Source organism: Hirundo rustica, chromosome 2, assembly GCF_015227805.2.
Source record: "Hirundo rustica isolate bHirRus1 chromosome 2, bHirRus1.pri.v3, whole genome shotgun sequence".
NCBI classification, from domain to species: Eukaryota; Metazoa; Chordata; class Aves; order Passeriformes; family Hirundinidae; genus Hirundo; species Hirundo rustica.
In genome coordinates, this window is record NC_053451.1 from 22,372,703 (window position 1) to 22,394,392 (window position 21,690).

General features: G+C 42.9%; 1 protein-coding gene across 14 annotated transcripts in view; it reads right to left on the minus strand.

Moving 5' to 3' along the window:
• Positions 1-7,365: 7,365 nt before the first annotated feature.
• The window catches only part of LUZP2 (leucine zipper protein 2), an 84,762-nt gene continuing 70,437 nt past the window's right edge, over positions 7,366-21,690 (minus strand). For all 14 annotated transcript variants that reach the window (XM_058424158.1, XM_058424156.1, XM_040057303.2 and 11 more), the window contains 4 exons: positions 20,970-21,134; positions 15,768-15,860; positions 8,633-8,710; positions 7,366-7,998 (listed from right to left, as the gene is read on the minus strand). In XM_058424158.1, the coding sequence (XP_058280141.1) occupies positions 7,894-7,998; positions 8,633-8,710; positions 15,768-15,860; positions 20,970-21,134 (441 nt within the window). In that variant the 3' untranslated portion in view covers positions 7,366-7,893. The remainder of the gene's footprint in view (positions 7,999-8,632; positions 8,711-15,767; positions 15,861-20,969; positions 21,135-21,690) is intronic.

Genomic DNA, 21,690 nt, shown 5'->3' on the forward strand with positions numbered 1-21,690 from the left:
TTGCTCCAGTGCATTTCCTCCATGTGCACAACTTAAAAACCGTTACACCGCTGCATAATTACCTTGAGCTGGTGCTGTAACAATGAAAAACTGATTTTGCATGGCCAGAGGCAAGCGATTGTCCCGGTCAGGCTGTGAGGCCTTGAACTGCACATTTTTCTGGGGGCTCTGACTGGGATTCCAGCAGGGATCGAGCCTCGTGTGTGTGCAAACCCAGCGTGGGACTGGGCAGGTTTGCACTGGGGGAAGCTCTCGCTTTATCCTTTGGCAGTTCTTCTGTGGAGTATTAAACAAAGAGGGAGGCCTTGTCCTTAATCCAATTACCACAGGGCAGAAAAGGACTGTTTCTTGTTTACGAGCTATGGACAAAACTGAGAGCAGCACGCAAAGGTTGGGAGCTGCTGCTTCACCACAGTTGTGTCAGCAACAGAGAAAACACAAAATGTGTATCCAAAATCAAGGATAGAACGATTGCTCCTGCTTTTAGTGGGACCAGGGCTAATTCTGCCCTGCAAAGACAAAGAACTTCTCCCCCAGACCTTCAGAGACCCCTCAAAAAGCCAAAGTGTGGCATGGAAGGAGGAAAGGAAAGGAAAGGAAAGGAAAGGAAAGGAAAGGAAAGGAAAGGAAAGGAAAGGAAAGGAAAGGAAAGGAAAGGAAAGGAAAGGAAAGGAAAGGAAAGGAAAGGAAAGGAAAGGAAAGGAAAGGAAAGGAAAGGAAAGGAAAGGAAAGGAAAGGAAAGGAAAGGAAAGGCACCTCTGCCTCACCTGCTGGGGACAGCACAGGTCCTGCTGCTCCTGGGGACTGGCAATGTGTCTGGAGCCAAAAGCACCTTCTCAGGCTGGAGGGCCTTTCCTAAAGCACCACCTCTGGTTCACATCCTGCTGGCTTTTCCCTCCCTTGGAAAAAGAAGGACTCCATCTGGGGTCTGGAAAAGGAGGAAACAAGGAGGCCCAGCCCATGGACTGTTCAGATGAGCCAGGGGCATGCAGAAGCTGTGCAGGGATTTCTGCCCCAGGGGTCACATTCCTTCAAAGCCAGTGCAAACTCACTAAAATGACCTTTCCACAAATCTCTCTTAAGGCACATCAGAACCCGAGCAAGAGAACGGAACCAAACGCTTTCTTCCACTGGCCTCATGCCCAAATTCCAGTGGGACAGACAACTCCCTCTCCTTGGAAGGCAACATCTCCTACCTGGAGCTGTGCCTCCCCCAGCCTTCGGTGGCCGTTGTCTCCATCCTCCCACACCTCCTCATCTTCCTCCTCGGCAGGGATGGCTTCCTCATCCTGCGGAGCAAACGCAGGGACAGTCACCAGCCTGCTCATCCCAAAGCTGGGCAGCAGGGACGGGCTGGTGGCACCCTCTGCACGCTCACCCCTCTGCCTGGAGCCAGCCCTGCTCCGCGGTTCCTTCCTGTCCCTGGCCTGGCATCTCCTTTCAACGGGATGCCAAACCACAAACGTTTGTTCTGCCGGCCTTTGGGACATCAGAGACTCCCCCGAGGCAGTGGGCAAAGCTCCTGTTCCCACGTCCTCTGCCTCCCAAAGCCCTGCTGGGGCTGGGCAGAGCAAAGGAAAAGTCTCTGCTCCCGCTGGGAATTTCCTCCTGTGCCCATAAACCCAGAGAAATCGTGCCTGCTCCATCCCTGGAAGTGCCCAAGGCCAGGCTGGATGGGCCTTGGAGCAGCCTGCAATAGTGGAAGGTGTCCCTGGACTGAACTCAGCAGTTTCTGGCTTTTCCTCTGGCTCCGCTCCTATTGCTGTGGCCCGAACATTTTGAACACCGACTGCTTCCTGCCCAATTTACAAAAGTCAGCATTTGCAGTCACATTCCATTTATTCCCCTTTCCCATTTTTATTCCTGTGACATTCATTATTGCTGCAAGAGAAATAACCAGGAGCAGAAATCTGAGAAACAAAGGACAAAAAATGGCTTTTGTGGCACATTTTTCTTGAGAAATCAATTCTACTTTTGAAACGGGACTTTGATTTCAACGAGAGCAAGAGGTAAATCCACTTGGAGGGAGAGCAGGGAGAAATCCTGCACTCGGAGGGCCCATGGGGTCTGACCCAGCTGGGCCGGTACAGAAAGAGACCCCGGCAGCTCCCGGAGTCCGTGGAGTGAGGGTGGTGCAAGGACCAGCACAGGATCCCAGCCCAGCACGGCTCATCCTGGGAGGCTCCACAGGAGCCAAATCCCAGCTAAGGACGTTCTCCAGGGCATCCTCCTCCAGGGAAACGGGAGCGCCTCCACATCCTGACATCTCTGCACAGGTAAGGGAAACCCCGAACTCTCCAAAGCTGCGTTCATTCCAGAAAACAAAGGAAAACACCTGGAGAGCCGTGGGAAGGAAAGCTGCTGGAACGGCTCTGATTCCACACGTGGCTTTTACAATCCACTGTATCTCGTCTGGGACTCCCTCCACCTCCGCTACCGATCGCCTCACTTCGACCCCAGAACACTCATTCTCTGCCCCGCACATCAACTCGCATTTTACCCCCGAAACGTTCATTTTGCCCCTTACAGAATCCGCCCCGGAGCGACGCCCCGGGCCCCGCACGGCCGAGGCAGCTCCGGTGCCCGCAGCTCCCGGGCCGTCCCCGCGGCCCCTCGGGGCTGTCCCCGGTCCCCGCTCGGGGCTGTCCCCGGTCCCCGCTCGGGGCTGTCCCCGGTCCCCGCTCACCTCCGAGCCCGGCGCAGCCGCCCCCGCTGTCCCCGGCCGGACCCCGCCGCTCCCCGGGCTCCGCCATTGGCGCTCCCGGCTCCGCGCCTGCGCTCCCGGCACAGCGGCCGCGCTTCCTGCCGGGAGCGGCCCCGCACGGCAGAGCCCGGCCGTGGTGCCGGTGCAGCTCCGTGTCCCGGCCCCGCTCCGTGTCCCGGTGCCAGCCCTGGTCCCGGCCCCGCTCCGTGTCCCGGTCCCGGCCCCGCTCCGTGTCCCGGTCCCGGCCGAGCCCGCAGCGCTTCCACCGCAGGCCACCGCGCATGCGCAGCGGCTTTAGGGGTGCCGCGGAACCCCGATTCCCAGCCCACCCCAGAGCCCGGATTCCGGGGGTTCCAGCGGGAGGAGACACAAAGATTCCGACTGCACGGAGCTGGTTCCAGTTCCTTCACGCAGATCATCTTGTCTGACCTCGTCAAGCTCTTTGTTGTTTCATTTACGTACATAAACGTTATATTTTTATTTTCAAACCGCACAGATCCCTGTTCGAAATTTCTTAGAGTCTAAAATCCGACTGTAACACAGCAGATATGGGGGTTCTTTTTAAAGAAATTATATATAAATTAAGATTATTTATCAATATATAGAAAATCACATTCTTTGCCGTTTTAAGTACTGTAAAATAATTAAATTTCACTCTTAGAATATTTTTCAAACGTTTAATAAGGGACAATGTCCAGCGCTGGGCCAATGCACATGCCGGTACATTTAAGGCAGGGGTAATTCTATATGCTGTTATATCTATATGCTGTTACTTTACTGTGGTACAAATGCATTCGTAAGTTTCGTGCATCATTCAAACATTCTCGGGAGCTTTTGATGCTGTAGAAACTTTGTTTTGGTTTTCCACTCTGACTTACCTGCGTGGCATCCTGCAGATCAGGTCAATATATTTTAATCCTTCTTGTGCCTTCGTCCTTTTATTTCTGATAATGAGCAGTTAACAAATTCTTCTCTAACTCTTCTCTGGTGCTCTGGTTTGTGTCACCGTTCTCACTCGGAGAGGTCGGTCAGCAGATGTGGCAAGCACCAGAAATGCTTTACACAGTTCTCTCGGTGACACAGAAGCATTTTAACATTTTATGTTCTGCCTAGGCCTACAGTACAATGCATCCATCATATTGTTATTCCTAGAAGCTCTAAGGTGTGTACACCAACATCCTGTCGTCATCATGCTACCGTTGCTACGGCAGCACGTACGGTGCGTGCCTAAAATGAGAAATTAGGTTCTATGAGCAAGCAGCTAAAAGGGGTTATAAACTGCACTATACCCACAATCAATAACCCCGTGTAAAGACTGACACACAAATGCCAAAGCCAATATTATAGGGTCATTTGTAACAACTCCTTTTCCACCAGGATAAGAATAGAAATAAAGAAAACAAATCTTCTAACCGTCCTTTATTTATTATAATTCCCATTTTTGGGCTGGCACATGGGCTATTTTCCAGATGTTTCTGGCTCTATCCAAAGCTGCATCCCCGTTACCATCGATTTGTAGACAGCAGTCAGATGTGTTAAACTTTCTGCCAACCCCTCCTTCCTCCTCTAGCCACCAGTCTGATGCTGGCTGATTCCGGCACACTGCAGCCCTGCTTTGCCTTTGCTGGCTGGCTGTTAACTCCACGGCCCAGCTGTTTCCTTCGTTACGATTTCTGCAACTGCTCGGAGCCTTACGACGCGATTCGACGCAAGAATTGGGGTTCAATAGCCCCAGCTCCCACCTTGTGCCCAGGGGGCTGGACCGATGCCTCTATTTTCCGTTCAGGTGGCCACTCCTCATTGCCCCATTTTGGTGCCCCCCCGATCTCTCCAATTAGCTGTCTCTTATTTCTTATGGAGGTGCTGCATACCGGCATTCCCAAATCACCTCCGTCACGGTTTGGCAGCAGGAAAAATCCTGCTTGGATAATTCCTAGAGTGCAACTTCCTTTCCATAGGGGAGGAAGTTTTGGCTAAGCCCTTTTCCCACATATCCAGAACGAGCCATCCGGTGCTTTCCAGCGTTCCTTTCTTTGGTTATTCATGTTTTCCCAAATTTTAGATATTTCTGGGATCCCATAATAGGGATTCTTCCCAGGGTCATTGCACCGGAAAAGTTTAGTCTCTTTTCCATATTTACAATTCCTTTTCCTCTCCTGGGTCCAATACTGCGTGTGTTTTTCAGGGATCCACCGTATCAAAGTTCCATTATAAACTTTGTGCCTTTTACAGGAAGTTTGTCCTACATTATCTAAGAATTCTCTCCCTAAATGCCAGAGGCTCTCCTCTCCTATTACTCCTGAACTTAGCATCCACCCCTCTGGTCGGTTCCCTCCTTTCATGTCCCTGTTTTTGATTTACTGCAGCTTCTCGCAGCTTGTGAGTATCGGGGAGCATCCACACGACTCCAGAACAAAGCCTTAGAAGTGGTACTTGCCCTCGAGTGGTGCTGGAACTTTTCCTTTTATCTCGACAGAGTTTACAACACACTTGCTGCCTGGGGGATCTACATCACCAGAGCTGGCCACAGTTTTTACATGGCCGTTGTCCCCGGCATGGATGCCTTGGCCCAGGCTGTTTCAAGCAGGATGTGTGACCAGGAGTAAATCTGGGAGCTGTTTCCCTAGGGAAAGCTGATGGGATTTCCTTTTGTAAGTAGCAGGCTAAAGAAAAAACTCTAGGATTTATGGACCTGGTGTTTGTTAGTTTATCCAACCCTGAAGCCCCTGACTGGGGAGGTATTAAATCACTGGCCTGGAGTTTGGAAAGGCTCTGGCCTTTGGGAATACAAAGGAACTGATAAAGCCCACAGGGAACTCTCTCCCAGTCTGGATTATGTGTTGCTGCCCGTGGTTCGCTTGCCACTTTGAGCCCTCGGCTTTGGTTTCAGAGCTGTTTTCAGTCCTGCTGTGGAGGTGACGATCTTCCAGACCTGGGGTTCTTCTACTGCTCCTTTCATTCTGCTAGCCTGAGTCCATCCTCATCAATCTTAGTTCATTATTTCAATTGCTACAGGGGTTATGTTTAACTTGCTCCTGTTTCCAGGCTTGGCCCAAACTACTTCCTCCATTTGTTTTTCATCTTCCTCTTTTGGGAAGTCTGACTTCCATTTTCTGTCCTCCGGAAGCACCCCGATACCTAACTGCACTTGTAAATCCCTCCCCGGCAAATGACATCCTGCCCCCGGTACTAATAAAACATCCCCCATTCCTATTTGGTTTGTTCCTTCAAACATGACATGTTTTATAGCTGGTGCTTTAAATCCTTCTCCTTTTGCCCCCACTAACGGAATTGTATTTTGGCTTTTCTCGCATCCTTTTGGAATTCTACAAACACACGTCCTCTCGGCCCCTGTATCTACTGAAAATTCAAATTCTCCCTCCTGGGGACTACTTTTAAAGTTATCAAGGGCTCCTACTGATACTTTGCCCCCAGGAGACATCCCCCCACACCCCTATTTGTCCCTTTCTCGAGCCTCCTTGAAAACTTTCAGGTCCTTTTCCCTCTGTGGGCACAGTTGCAGCGGCCTTTTCAGCCGAGGTGTGCCATGTGCAAAGAGAGGTTGCTTTTGGCATGAGCAGAAACGAATGCCAGCTGTAGATATGACAAGATCACAAGTCTCTTGCTCACTGAAAATTCTGCAAGACAGCAGACTGCCTTCAGCAAGGTTCAGGATCAGAGGCAAAAAGCCGCATCTCTTTTCTGATTAATTTCGTGGCCACGATTTCACTTCTTTTGATCCTTAAAAAGGACAGTCTTAAGCCGCACTCTGTCATCATTTGGTCAGCTCATGAGGTTTTTTTCCTTTTACAATTGTATTTTCTCAAGGCAGAGAAGCCCACCGTTCTGCAGCTACCTACCTTTGAGCAGAGGAGCACATACAAAGTGTCACGGCAAAAGATTATTCCTACCAGCAAGGAAAAGGCAGACATTGCAGGAGACTGCTGAAGGACAGGTAAAATCTAAAGTGCTAAAAATGAAGATAGAGCACCACTAAGTGAAATTAAAAAGTTGTCTATTTGCTTTTAAACTGATACACGGCAAGAAAAAATAAATGATTATAACTATTTAAATCTAGTAAAAAATGTTTGCTTTAAGACAAAGGGGGAAGTTTACAAGTTCCAACTGCTTAAAACACTTCTTGCTAGGGATAGCACAGCATTGCATCAGGCAATTTACTGTTCTTGAAAGATTTACATCTCAAGATAGGACAGACGAACTCTTAAATTAGACCAGCAATGACAAACACGCAAACAAGCAAAACACTCTCCCTTCCTTCTCCTCCCTTTCCTTCTGCTTCCGCGTCAGAGAGTACGTGACTAAGGAGACACTAAAAGAATCCACGAGTGACAGAGCTCACTCCAATCAATGTGCTCCTTCCTGGTGCAGGGATCAAAGGCCAACGGCAGTGGACAAAACAGGGCTTTACCCTTTAAAGTCTGTTTTATCCTGTCGAGATCAGCACACATATAGGGGATGAAACTGACTTCCCATGGCTGCCATCCAAGCTGTGAAGCTGTAACCAGTACCTCCTGCAAGTGTTCTTGCTTGAATCCCCAAAGTAATGGGGGTTCAAGCAAACAAATATCTCTATCTCCATCCCTCAAACTCCACTTCTGTCAGCTTTGCAGTGTTCAAAAACGGACTAGTTAAGACAGCAGTGAGGAAAAAAATAACAGAATGAACTTGTTTTATTGTGTAAGGGGAAGTAGATTTGAAATGGAATTACTGAAGGGTCAGTATACACGGACCCCCACACACAGTTCCCTTTTTACAGCCGCACTTAAGGACTGTATTTCAAATGTGGTTACGCAGAGATTTCCCCCCCACACACACTGACTGCCCCTTAATCTTAAACCCCAATCTGCCACAAAATGACATGAGATGAAACAGACTGAGAAAATACTGGAGAATGACTGCTGCTTACAAAGCAGGTAATTGATAGCACACAATTACTGATACGGTAGAACAAGAGTTCCAAACCCGGACTGCATTCCAAAGCATTTCTTCAGACATCCATTCTGGATTATTGCTGTAAGGTACTGATCGGCCTGTTCTAGACTCGTTTCCAGACGTTGATAAAACAGTGAAAAATGCATGCTTTAGAAACCCGGGACATTTCGTGCCTTTGTGCTAACGGAACGTGAGGATGGAAGCCATTGGCATTTTGCAATGTTGATCAGTGGCATTTAGAGGTTTTTTCCTGCTGTACTAACTGATTCTTTGTATTTTTTCTCCTTTTTTTCAGGTGGCTTTTTATCTTCAGGTTTAGTCCATGGAGGGCTGTGCAACTCCTGTAGAGGTGAAAACATCATCAGTGTAAACATGGTGTACAGAACACATATATACATAAGCCAAAATAAATAATAATAAAAAGTATGTTAAAAGCCATGGCAACTAGTGCACACAGAGCTGCATTTCTATTCAACTGATGTAGCAGTTATAAACCATTGCAGCAGAATATGATATCTGCCAACTGCGCCTAGAAAAGGCTCCTGATCTCTGCTAAAGGAAGCACAGTTAACAACCTCCACTGTGCAAAGCCATACCAGTCTGATGCTGCATGCAGCCTCATGTAACTGCATATGATACTATGTATAACAATTATATATATATATATATATAATTATTTTGGAAATCTCTCCCTGCTCCTGCTTCCAGGGCTATAGACATCACAGTATCAAACTGAGACAGCACTATCAAATTAAATTGACTACTAGTCCCTCAAATATTTAATAGTTTGCAAATTGTTACCAGCCAGAAAACATTTTGAACAGATGAACTGCAATTAGATGCAGTCAAAGTCTGAACTAAGTAGTCTTCTCTTTGGAGACAGAACCTGGTGAAGAATGTGTAAGTACACTTCAAGTAATGGCATTTCACAAGACCTTTTAGAGAAACGCCAACCATTACTCTGAAAGAGAATACCTGAAAGCTTGTCTCTGCTTCTGCTGCCTTCAGACGAGGCTTTGAATCGTTACAGTTCCCCAAACACGTCTTGGCAACCTGTCAATACAAACGTCAGAGAGAGCGACTTCGTATCTTTTCATAAGATATTCCGTCTTCCTAAAAAAAAGCCTACTAGATGAAATGGAACAAAGTCTCCATGGCTAAGCTTATCCCAGATTTCCCATCATCCCTGTAACACTCTTTAACAGTACAGTCTTGTGGCAGCAAGTTTAACAGCTTAATACTTATCCAGCTTTTTTTCTTCACGCTTAACTCTCATCACCAATAGTGAAGTTCACTCCTACAAGTGGTCCTGGGGAACAGAAAAGTCATTCCAAGGGTCTTTTATGGGTGAAGAAATAGTGACAGTAGAAAATCAGCATTACAGTTAGAACTTAGCTCTATTACTGTTCTCTTGTCTAAATTCTAGATCTCTTAGCTATAACAATCCCTGAGTGGGAATATAAAGTCTCTGAGTGGGGAAGGCAGGTGACTCTCAGGGTGCAAAATCTTGTTACATTAATTGCCGTAATTTCATTCAAGGAACAATGTTATATTCTTGGCCAAGGTGCTTTTTAATATGTGGCAAAACAGAGTTGCACAGCATAAATAAAATCAATTACAAAGTAGGTTTTTGAACCGAGGAGATTGCTGGATGTGAAATCAGAGATTTACTCAACACTGAAAATTCTACTGTACTTAAATCCAAGTCCCTTCCAGGAGTAGGATTAAGGAGTTGAAACATGAAATACAGTCCAATATTCATAATACTTGGTCATTACTCCAAGATCAGTTCACACTGGGATTTCTCTGCTTGTTTTGCTATTACGACTGATGCATTTAAATGGAATGAAAATGACAGGGTTTTTCAAGTTTTAAGTCATCGTGACTCTTTCCAGTGTAACAGTGGGAGGGTTTAGTAATGTTGAAGCCACTGAAGTGAGCCTCTGAGATGATGCAGATGGATTTGATGTGGGGAACTCCTGTTCATATTTTCCCACTCTAGACAATAGCAAATAAAAGTTGGATTAATATAGGGAATAATCAAGGCAGTAGTGATTAAAGTAATGTCTACTGATAAAGCACTTGCTCCTTTCAGGACAAAAAATCAAACAAACCATCGAACAAAGGTGGTTAATGTCTCAGATACAGACTAAAAAGTCAGATGAGAGTAGCAATTATTAGTAGACTTTTAATACTTCAGAACCTTCTACATGTGGTCCTGCCAAAACTTCCATTTAAATTATTTACTAGTAACCTAGATTTAAGAAAAATATTTCAAGCTGAATCATGTTCAGAAAAAATGAGGGTTTGGGTGACTTCTGGATGTGCAGCCTGAGGACAAAAGATACCGTGGGTCAAGCAATGAACCACGTGCAAAAAAATCACCAGGTCTGCCTTAGAAAAAATAAAAGCAAATGATAAAAACAATGATTTATAAATTAATAGTCCTGCATACTCTTTTATAGACCAGATAACAAAGGCTGTCCTGAGAGGAGAAGAGCAAAAAAGACTTAAGTCAGTAGTATTTCATATTTGTTCACTCAGAGCTCTTCTCTTTTTAGTAGCACCCTATATGGATCACTGTTGGAGAAAGATAGTAGGGACTTCTTCTAAAGAATGTCTTGGTGTTGTTAAAGCAGAACATGTTCATTATTGATTGCTTGTCCCTGTGAAACACTGCATATCATTAACAAATAAACTACAGATTGAACAACAGCAATGACTTTCAATGTGCCATCAGTCAACAACAGTTCAACAGCCAGGACTGTAACCAGTTCTTATGGATGAGGGGTACACACACACACACATGCACGTAGATCATCTATTTATAGGTATGTTTGTATGTACACGTGTGTCCGTGTGTATACACACATATATGTGTGTAGATACACATGCACAGGCTGAGGCTTTTTTCAGTTTGGTTCCTAAACTGAGTCAGATGAGCATCAGCATCATCTTCTGCTACGTCATTAAACTGGGTTTAACAGAACTCAGACTGAATCCCATCCTCATATGGCCTCAGGCATATGTATAAACACATACATACATATACACGCCCCCCGTGTGTGCATTTATATGCTTTTATGTTTATTTATATATGCATCTATTTATATATATGCATATATATATAAAAACACATAAATGTACAAATACACACAGTACGTGTATCTTTGTGTGTCTCAGCTAAAGACCAGTGGAAAAATTTCAACCTTTCACAACCTCAGGTGACAGACACAAGACAGTAAAATATTGTTTTGTGTGTTCGTCTGTTTGACTCTCTTCCTGTCTGTCAGCTTCCCTCCCGTGAGAGGTGCACTCATTACAAAAGGACAGAACGAGAGCTTGACTTGGCAGAAACTATCAAAAAGCAAAAATAATTGCTTTTGGAAAATAAAGGTGTCGAAATGTTGTCAGGGTGTTTTTTTTATTTTATGAAATTTTAGAAGTACCTGCTGGAAGAGACGCTGGGACCATGCCACGCTTTGAATCAAGATTTCAATATCTGAGGGACGTATGTTAGGGAGGAACTCTGTGTTCCCCCACAAGAGCAGGAATTCCTGTACCTTGGAACATGATTACTCACCAGTAAAAAAGTGTCCCTCGACAGTATGCTTGAACAGAGAGACACAACTGGGCAAAAAGCAGCTTTCTCAGCTTCTATCAGAGAAGGACCAATTGCTTTTCTCCCAAGGAGTGAACTTTTTTTTTTTTTGAAAGATTATTACTGAAATGTTAATAAAATGATAACAAAAGTGTAAAAGCATCTCTGAAGGAAGCATTTAGAAGGTAAAAAAATCCCACCTGATCTCAAGTCAGTCCTGTTAGCTAAATACAATTCCACTGAATCCTCTTGTACCAACATAACGAGGCAGGCTGTAATTTACAATATTGCCAGGAGTACTTTAAGGATGTTCTAGTCTTCATACCGAGTGTAACATGACATTTCACAATACGGATTATTTTCCTCACTGTTGGCCAGAAAGTCGTACGAGTTCTGTTTGCACATGACCTCCATTAGCCACAGGTAAATTTTAAAGCTGTGCTGGCTTCAAGCGAGGGCAGGGAAGAGGCACTGCCTGTCTCTCACCAGCTGGAGACTTTGCACAAGACACAGGTATCTCTGGAAGCAACGCACGCTCGTATTTCAACGCAGGTGTAATGAGTTTGGAATAAATATGACACGATTTTTTGCCCATCCCTCTCCTTAGTGCTTCCAGAGAAGTTTAAGCAGGCTCTTAAACTGCATACTAAAAATTTTTAAGGAAGAAAATTCTCCAGCACCAAGAGCTAATGTACAGCCAGGTGATCACCCTCGGGACATTAGTTATTATCTTTCCAGGAATATGGAAAGGCAGCGTGTGAATGCGGGGTCAACACAACAATACAACCAAATAATGCTGGCTTTTTTTCTTGTTTGTGCCTCAAGTGCCAGGTGGATAAGGGCTGCAGATGAAAAAGGCAGAAAACACGGCAGAGGTGGGCAAGACCAAATACCTCAAAAAGCTGTAAAGAAGACAATTCAAAACACCATGCTTTGATCTAGCTGAAAAATACTGGATGACTGAAATAGCACAACATTTCTGAAAGCGCAACTTCTCGTTAGCATGGTGAAAGGCGGTCTTCTAATGAACTTTGCATACAAGATTATTAAAAAACACTCTTCTGCACTGATGAAACTGACAGCACAACAAAAGAACCATCTTCTCCAATTCTAACTTAGTTGCGGAAGTTTATTTCCTGCCATTGGCATTTAGAACAAAAAGGGGTTTTTCCTCCCCAGCTATTCTCTGTGTTTTCTTCTGCCTCCCTCTTGAAGGAGCACGAGGGGATGGTTAAATTCAGATGATGTAACTTCTGATGACCTTCCTAGTCCTCGTTTACAGAACTGGATTAAAAGATTTGATGAGTTTGAAACTTTGTTATAATGATGGTTACTTTTCCCTCTTCCTGCTCCCTTTGGAAAACTAGTGGAGAGTGCAATGTGATCAAAGCTCTGCAACTGAAACCGATTTAAGAAAATGAAGCAAAATGCTGTGGCTGCTTAGAAACGTGTCCAATTTTGGCTCCAATGCTCAATGTCCTTTGTCACTGAAGGATTAGTGAACATGCAGTGTTTGCCTACTGCAGGAAATTAGGGCAGTAAATAAAAGCACTATCGCTTCTATTTATGAGAGAAGATTCTACAAGGACAAAGCAAAAAAATCTAACATCACCACAGAGAACAAAGAATCATTTTATAAATTCTTTGATGCTTTAGCAATACCAAATAGGCATTTAAATGATAGGTTTAAATAAATTTAATTAATTTCAAATTTAAATAAAATAGGCTTTAAATGATATGTTACATGCACAAGAATTATTTGACATCAAAAAGGAATAAAGTAAAAGCCAGAATCCCAAAAGCTTTTGGGAAGACAGAAAAAGGATGGGATACAGGGAAAAGAGCTCTGCAGAACTCTGGTTCTGCACAGAGACACAGGAGAACATCTCTGGGTAAGGCTAAGAAAAAGGAGTGTTGACAAGATGCCTCTAATAAGGTACAAGTAATCTAAATAATGCAACTTGTACAAGAATACTGAAGTTAATATTTTTTTTGGGGGGGGGGTTGGTGAATTTCAGATTATGTATCATAGGATATCCTACTGGCTATTGCTGGTCCTGTGTCAAATTTCCTTACAGATAAATATCAGCAATGACTAATTTTCAAATTTACTAGTCTGCATCCCATTTGTCAATAAATTTTCATTTGTATTTGTTCTAATGTCAACAACACTAATTACTGTGAACAGGCATAAACCCCACAAATACAAAACTGCAGAAAGATCCCAAATTTAAGACAGAGATGCTTAGCCACAGACTTAAAAATACCAGCTGGAACCAGCAACTAACCATTTTGCTTTAGTTTTTGCCTTAGTATCTGTAAGATTGCATGTTCTTCTCTAGTTAGTCTTCGCTACCCTCATTCTTCCAAAATATAAATCATATTTTATTTCTCAGAGGCACAATAAGAAGATATTTGTAAATATCTGAGAAAGGATTGCTGAAATATTAGGTTTCTAAGCAACAGTTTTAAATACCTCTTCCCTAGTTTTTCTTAAAAAATGCTGCATTACAACCTGTCATATGTTCTTAACCATCCAACCTTAATCTTCCCTCATTGGGAGATAAGCAGCTGTAAAAAAACTTCAGAAAAAATTAAACACAGCCAAGTGATGATAAAAATACAACAAAAACTCTTCCCGAGTGTTGCATTTTCCCCAAGTGATAGCGTTCACAGGTACAAATTGCAGCTTTGTATTACTGAAGGAATATGATCCTTTGGGAAAATAAATTCCTTCCAGTTCTTTCAGAACTTAAGGTGCCATCTCTAATGCCAATATATGAAGGATAATTGTGGAAAGAGACACTTTTAGTTCAGTTCTCAAAGCTAGCAATTTGAGTTCTTCCTTGTGTCTCTCTGTGTTATTGTGAGATGATGATGATGATGATGAGGTTGCTAGCCCAATGCCATCACCTGCACGACTTTTATGTCCAGGTTAGCCTATGTTCAGATGGGTACTGTGTGTGTCTGCTGACTGACTAAACAGCTAGAAAGCTGCTAGTTGCTAGAAGTACAAAGAACAGCCACCGGCTAATCTAAATAACTAAAACCTTGGTTTTATGGAAAGATCAATCTTTTAGGTCTCTTTCATCACACTACTTGTGAACTCTTTAATACTCTTAAATACTCTTTTGTTTTTTGAAATAGGTTATCAGTTATTTTCTTTTTCTTTCTCTGTTAATGTATTCACTTCTGTAAAAAAAAGAGCTGTTTAAACTTCCTTACACAACTATTTAGCTTAAATTACTTCAGCCTCTACCAAGAGTATTCTCCATTTCATCAAACCCTCCATAACTTTCCCAAGGAATCACCTCCAGTCATAATCTAAGCGGAGTTCACTCCAACTTCATAACTTTACTTTGTTTTTCTTCTCCTCCTTCAATTTTGATTAGCAAATGAAATTTCCTTTACCTTTACACATTAAGAAATGTGAAACAGCAAAGTATACACTCTTATGGATATGCAATTTCTCCTTGTTCAGGAGAGGATGTGGCAGAAGGGAGGTAACTTAGAACTGAATAAACTTGTAACATATTTGTTATAAATGGATACCGTATAAATTTTAAAACCATTTATACTGAATTATCTAAGGTGGGTTTTTTTCAGAATTTTCTTCACACTGTCATGTGTGAAGAACAGCAAGCTACCCAGTTACCCCCACAGGATTTTGCTTTATCTCAAGATATAACAACATATATTGAATATTCAATATATATTGTTCACCTGCAAATTAGTCACAGTAGCACTATACTTCTTGAACCATTGAGCAGAAAATCCTCAACAGCCAGAGCAGACTCTCTCAACAAAATCTGTCTTGCTCATTTTTTCTGTGTTTTTTTTTTTTTTTCCTGTTCTATTTGTATCTTTAGAATTGCAGCCACAATACGTGCATTTGAGATCTCTGTTACAAGCTCACACCATGCTGTTTGACTGAGTGCATTGCCTCAGTGAAAGCACCAGGTTTAGTTTTCTACCAGACCTGTCATAAGAAAAACACAGCTTGCAGCTTTTCTAAACCGGCAGTGAACGATACCACATCCTTTCAACTGCTCTGCTGTCACGTCTGACATCTCTCCAGAGGCTTTGCTTTATTAAATGAAGCACATGTGAAGGCTGTCCCTGATTATTAGAAATAAATAAATCAGTCATAAATATAAAGATCCGTAGACAAGGTTTTTGCATCCCAGTATAATGCGGGCAACGCTTCAACCAGGAACACATACATTCTTGAAATGGCTGAACATCAAATGACACACCTTCCACCACCACTCTTCCTGCAACAGCTCTACCAGTTCTATTAAGCAGCTTCTAAAAGAAATCCGGATAATAAATATGCACAGATTGACAGCAAAGAGCATTTGCTCCTCAGCACTTTAATCCAGAACAGAGCTGGCTTAGAAAATACGTCTCTCATCTTGACTAGGAAAAGCCCCGCTGACAATCGCCTTGAGCATTCATGTTTTCAAACAGCCCGGATTAGGCCCTGTCTTTCAGGTGAGTTAATCTTACATCCTGAGAATCACACTCCTGGGTGCCTTGATTTTCTTCCTTTCTCAAGGCCACGTGAAAATTCTCTTTCTCTGCTGAGACGTTTTTCCAGACCTAAAAAATAAAAATATAAAGTAATTATTTAAAGGCATTAATATAATTGAGACAAAATGTCAAATAAGTCATGTGTGAAAATTCAGGATAACAATGAAAACCCAAGAGGTCACATACTGCAAGCTGTTAACAACTTGATACACAGCATTTTCAGCAAATTTTATAACAGGGAATGTCTTAATATACATTCTTGTTGGAGCACTCCCTTGTAATTGATTACTTCCATATTCTATCTAAATGCCAAAGGAGGGGAAAAACCACATTTCCAGAACTCCTGTTCCTGTGACTCCTGTGCATTCTGGGAAAGACTGAGGCTGTGAGCTGACACGGTTTTGAACTGCTTTAGCTTATTTCAGCTGTCCACAGCCTCTCTCTCTGCTGGGACCTCCCAAGCTGCAAGCTGGCCAAAACGTGTTCCTTCTGCTGCCTTTCCCTCCTTACACACAAAATGGACTGCTCTATGGGGAAGGCACTCTGCTGGCACCTCAGAAGCAGTGAATTTCCTTCTGCTGAATTGTTGCTTGTTTTAAGCATCATCTTCTAGACTTCCTGAAACTTTTAAGATTCAAAGGACAAAAAAGGAAGAACAGGCACCGAAACTCTCCTGAAAGCATCAAATTGTCTGCAAGACACATTGAAACTCTTCAGGGGGGTGGTGACAGGAAACAAAACAAAATCATTTTTCTGTAAAGGAAAGTTAAACTTCAGACACCAGTTTTAAAACCCTGCTCATGTCACTTGTATTGCATTGAATTACTAAGCAACACAAAGTTCTCAGAAATGATGGAGAACAGGAGAAACCAAATGACACAGGTCAATATTTACAATTTATCTTGAATTGTGAAAAATAGTTCAATTCATAGTTGAAATAAAATAGTTTCAAATAGTCTCTGGTGAACAGCCCTCCAAGGAGGACCTGTCAGTTTTACAGAGCAACTGACTAATAAAACAAGTAATGTGGAGATAAACAAATCCAAAAGATCAATATAAATAATTGGGTTTTTTAAAATAATAAATGCCATTTAATACCTACATTGAGTGACCTGTCTGTTCAGACTGTAAGAAATTACAGTTCTGCAAACCTAAATTTCTTCCCATTGAATAAAAGCAGAGTATGTTTGATAAATGATAAAATATATGTTCATTTGATTTCTTGGCTACCTGACACAGTGAAATCCCATGGGATGCTAGCAAATCCAGACAGCTTTAAGCCTTACTAACTGTGGAGAATAAATGGCTGTGCATAGAGCTTCTGAGTTCAGAATGTGATTCTTGCTTAAGATTGGACCTTAGCCAATGATGCACAATTTCTCAGCATGTTGCACTCACTTCTACAGAACGAGGGGAAATTTGAGATTTTAGGTAAGTTGTCATCAAGAAAGTTCTTTCCAAGTGTCACATTTTCAGATGTTTACGGCATTTCCTATTTCTAGGAAAGTGGAAAACAGGAAAATTTCCAATTGTCTCCTGTTTTATCTTCAAAAGAGTGAAGGCCATTATTACATACCAGAACTCTTCTTTTCTCTCTCCCAAAACACAAGACAAGATTTTATGAGGTTTTTCAATTTCTATATGATTGCCTTAGCCAGTAGGATCAGATTCTGCAACAAACTTTTAAAATCACTTGCCTGAGCTGCCCTGCTCAGACACCAGCCAAACCTGGGAGACCTGGGAGCAGTGAACAGGGCTGCTTCATTCCCCTGTTTTCTAACTGATGGACATTGCATCCCTTCAGCTAGCACACAGCCATCATCTCCACTTACTTTTCATACCGTTACCCTGAGGTGACACTGATCTGCACCTCTGAAGTTTAAAACACCACCACACTTCTCACAATGGCCAAAGGAGGAAAGCAGAACAGAGGGCAAGAACCTGGCTGGGTCCCTGTTGCAGTTTGACGCTGGCCAAATGCCAGGCACCCATAAAAGTCATTCCCTTACCCTCTCCTCCTACAGCTGGGCAGAGGAAAGGGAAAAAAATTAATGAAGGGCTCATCACTTGAGATAACAACAGGGAGAAAAACACTCTAAGGGCAAAACATGTTACATTTAAAGGTATAAAGTAAAATTATTATTCAGAGATTCAGAGGAGGATAATGAGAAGTAAATTAAGCCTTTAAAACACCTTTTTTTCCCCCAGCCCCTCCCTCCTTCCCATCGACAGTGCAGGCAGACACGGCGTGGGGGTTTCGGTCAGTTTGTCATTTGAGATCTTCTGTTTGCTCCGGGAGAGGAGTTTTTTGTCTGCTATGCCGTGGGGTCCCTCCCACACGTAAAAAGAGTCTTCCCAAAACTGCTGCAGTGTGGGTCACTCTCCCATGGGGTGCAGTTTTTAAGGCTAGGCTGCTCCAGTCTGGAAGCAGGGCCCCTCTCCCTCTGTCTCTGGAAGCAGGGGCCCTCTCTCTCTCTGTTCAGGTCTCCCACCGCACCAGAGCCTTCTCCAGCATCCACCTGCTCTGGCATGAGCACCTTTCCCGCGGGCTGTGAGTGGATCTCTGCATTCCCTGTGGACTTCATGCATTTCAGGGGACCAGTTTGTTTCACCATAGTCCTCACTATAGCTTGCAGAGGAATCTCAGCCGTGACGTTTGGAGCATCTCCTCCCCTTCTTTTCCGCTGACCTTGGTGCCGCCGTGTCGTTTTCCCTCACGCGTTCTCACTTCCTCCTCTTCTCCGACTAGAAGAAAAACCGCTGCTCGTAGGTACTGCTGCCAACAAGTTCCAGCAGTTCAAAGATCCCTGCGGGATCCCGCAGCGCCCAAAGGTTGACTGTGCCCAGGTTCCATGCCGGGGAGTCGCTGGCCGTGTTTTCGCCGTCAGTGGCGTGGCCCCGCTGCCGCCACGGCGCCGGCGCTATTGAACGCCACTCCTCATGCAGGGATCCCTGTCCCAGGGATAACTGTCCCCGAGTGGTACAGTTATCGTACGCTGTATGATTGATCCTTCCGTGGATTTAAAGTAAGTTTAACATTTTAGAAAGCAGTTTTTAGGCTGGATGAGGATATCTTAAGATATTTACCAGACAAATTATTGTTCGTTGCCTGAAGGCGCTGCTTATCTGACATAACAAGATGTGTAAGTGCTGCTCATCTTAAGGTCCCGCTTTTACGTATGATAACGCATTTAATCAATCACGTGCATTTACGTTCCCCCCAAATACTAGCCTGCTGTTATCAAGATATTTATGCAAATCTAATAATAATGAACAAGAGAGATATACATCTGTATTTAAGAATTCATTGGTGTTTGTCAAAGGGGGAAAAAAAAGCCAAGGAGAAGATATATAAGAAAGGGTATAATAATAAAAGGTCACCTGTACAGTTCAAGTGCACAGGGTGACAATGATTCTTTAACAATTTGATTCACAGTGGCAGATTCCATTCATTTTATAATCACAGATAACACACAGATTTTTAAATAATGAGGTGCCAATGTGTGGAAGAAGAGGTTTGCAGACCATTATTCTTTCAGACATTTTCATGGCATGTGCCAAGCACAGAGAAATATGAGAACTGCCTGTTAGGAGGCAGTTTAACTTATTCGAGCACTTCTGGATACAGAGGACTAAAGGCTGCTTTCTCAAAAGGCCATAGCACAGAGGTACTGACACATTTTACCAAGTATATTAAACACAAAATCTATCATGATCACGGAGAAAAAAAAAAAGAAGGAAGAGTACTCTGTACTTCAGTGAAATATCAAAAATCTAATTCTCATCTCTATGCTGTATTCTCATGTCCCTAGATCAAGGAAACCTCCAAGTCTCCAAAGGCTCTGACCCTAGAGCAGTCTCAAACACAGACATGATGTCTAGCTGGCCCTTACCCTTCAGCACTTCTCTGCTCTCATGGCAGAGGCATGAACGCTTCCAACCCAAAGAAAAGGACAACAAGAGCACATCAACAATTCTACAGGCACATTAATTAGGAACAGTACGCTCCTGAGATCCCAAAGTGCTTCTCAGTTTGCATGACCTACGAAAGAAAAGTCTGCTGTCCTGCAGAATATAGATCCGGTCAGCTTAATCGAAATGAACACTATCACACCCATGCGCTGCTACTAATTAATACAGTGCTTTTTTTTCCAGAGGTAATAATTTTTGGGAATGATCATTTCTTCCTGTAAAACAGTTATTAAGGAACCGACAATCATAATTTTAAGAGTAGCAATGTGATACCCAGTTTTACAATTATCTTCTGCTTTCTGAAATTGTATTTTAATTTTAATTACATGTAGAAAGATTAGTAATTTTTGGCTTCAGCCTGTGCACTTACAGTGAATATCAACAACTGCCATATACAAATTACAAATTGGCTATGAGCTAGCAATTCCTATTTTTATTTCAGCTTTGGAATGAAAGGAGGACACTGAATGTCCTTCAGTCATTCTCCTGTAAAACTTCCTTTTCACTGAAATTACAGAATTCTTCTAGATCTACCTATTGAATCAGTTGAATTCAGGAGCAAAATGCAACACTGGAGATGAAAATTACTAGGACAGTTGTTAATCACTGTAAATCTTGACTTGTAAATCTTGTATTATAATGTTTGAATTTATTGACCCAAAAAACTTTTCATCTTTTTTTTTTCCCTTTCTCAGAAAGTGCCCTTCTCATCTTGCAAGCCTGGAATATTCCCTATGGCCTGTTGTCAAGTTCATTGACCCATTCTGGCAATTTTGGTTTGGGTGTCCCAGATTATTTTATGGTTTTTATGTAATTTTTTTTTTCACTGAAAGAAGCCACGATAAGCAAACCCCATATTACTGCCTAGTGCTGTATTACCACAAACTCACTATCAGTGCCTGACAGGTAAACGACCCTAGGAATTAGCACCCTCATTTATTTTAAGTGCAAATCCATCTTCATTGTAGATTTGTTGTGCAGACATGATCCATTTACCAAGTGATAGAATCTTGTCACTCAGTAAAACATAGCCGCTTCCCAACTCAAAACACAATTTATTGACATCAGAAACAGTCTTAGAATTATCCTCAGAATTTGTCCTAATCTTCCAATGAATCTGAAATCCTCCTTAGTTTTGGTCTGATGGTCTTATAGGACAAACTTTCAAAAATGTTAAAAAAAGCCCACCCAAGAGAGAAATCATACCTTGGTGCTTGTCACTTGAAATGGAACTTTGGCGCCTGTTGTGTTTGAGGAAGTCAGCTTCTCAGCTGCTTTGGAAGAGATTACGTTCATTGTGGGAGGCTGATTGCGCAGAACAGAAGACAGGCAAAGCTGCACAGTCTCCTTCAGAGCTTTCAGCTGTGATTCCTGGGGAAAATAAGAAACCATCACTTCTTGAAGATGTGCTCTGATGAACACGACCGCTTACTTTCTCTGTCTGTATTCAAGCAAACACTTAGGAGCAGCTGCTGCTTTTTCTCACTGATGGAAGACCTACAGACTGCCTACAGCAGTATTTTTCTGTGATCAGGTTACCGTACATTAGACACCAAACTGCCTAGGAAGTCACTGCACTCTCTTCCCATCCCTTCATGCAGTTTTATCTACATTGATTGTTGCAAATGATACTTAAATATAATTTTTTCCTGGAAAGAAAATACAGTTTACAAAATATCATACAGTGTTCCAGCCTTTTATGTATAATATCTACAGAGGAGTCATAAGTATTGCAAGACACAGACTTTGCACGGAGTTTTGCCTATAACATTTCCAATAATTGGTATTTTTCCACGTTAGATAGACTTTAATCCAACTAAGATAGGCTTCCCTCATAAGCATATTATATTTTTGCACTATAGGGTGCACATAGGTCTTACTAACAGTTAAGGATGTATTTGTCCAGACCCATTAGTGTTCATTAAGC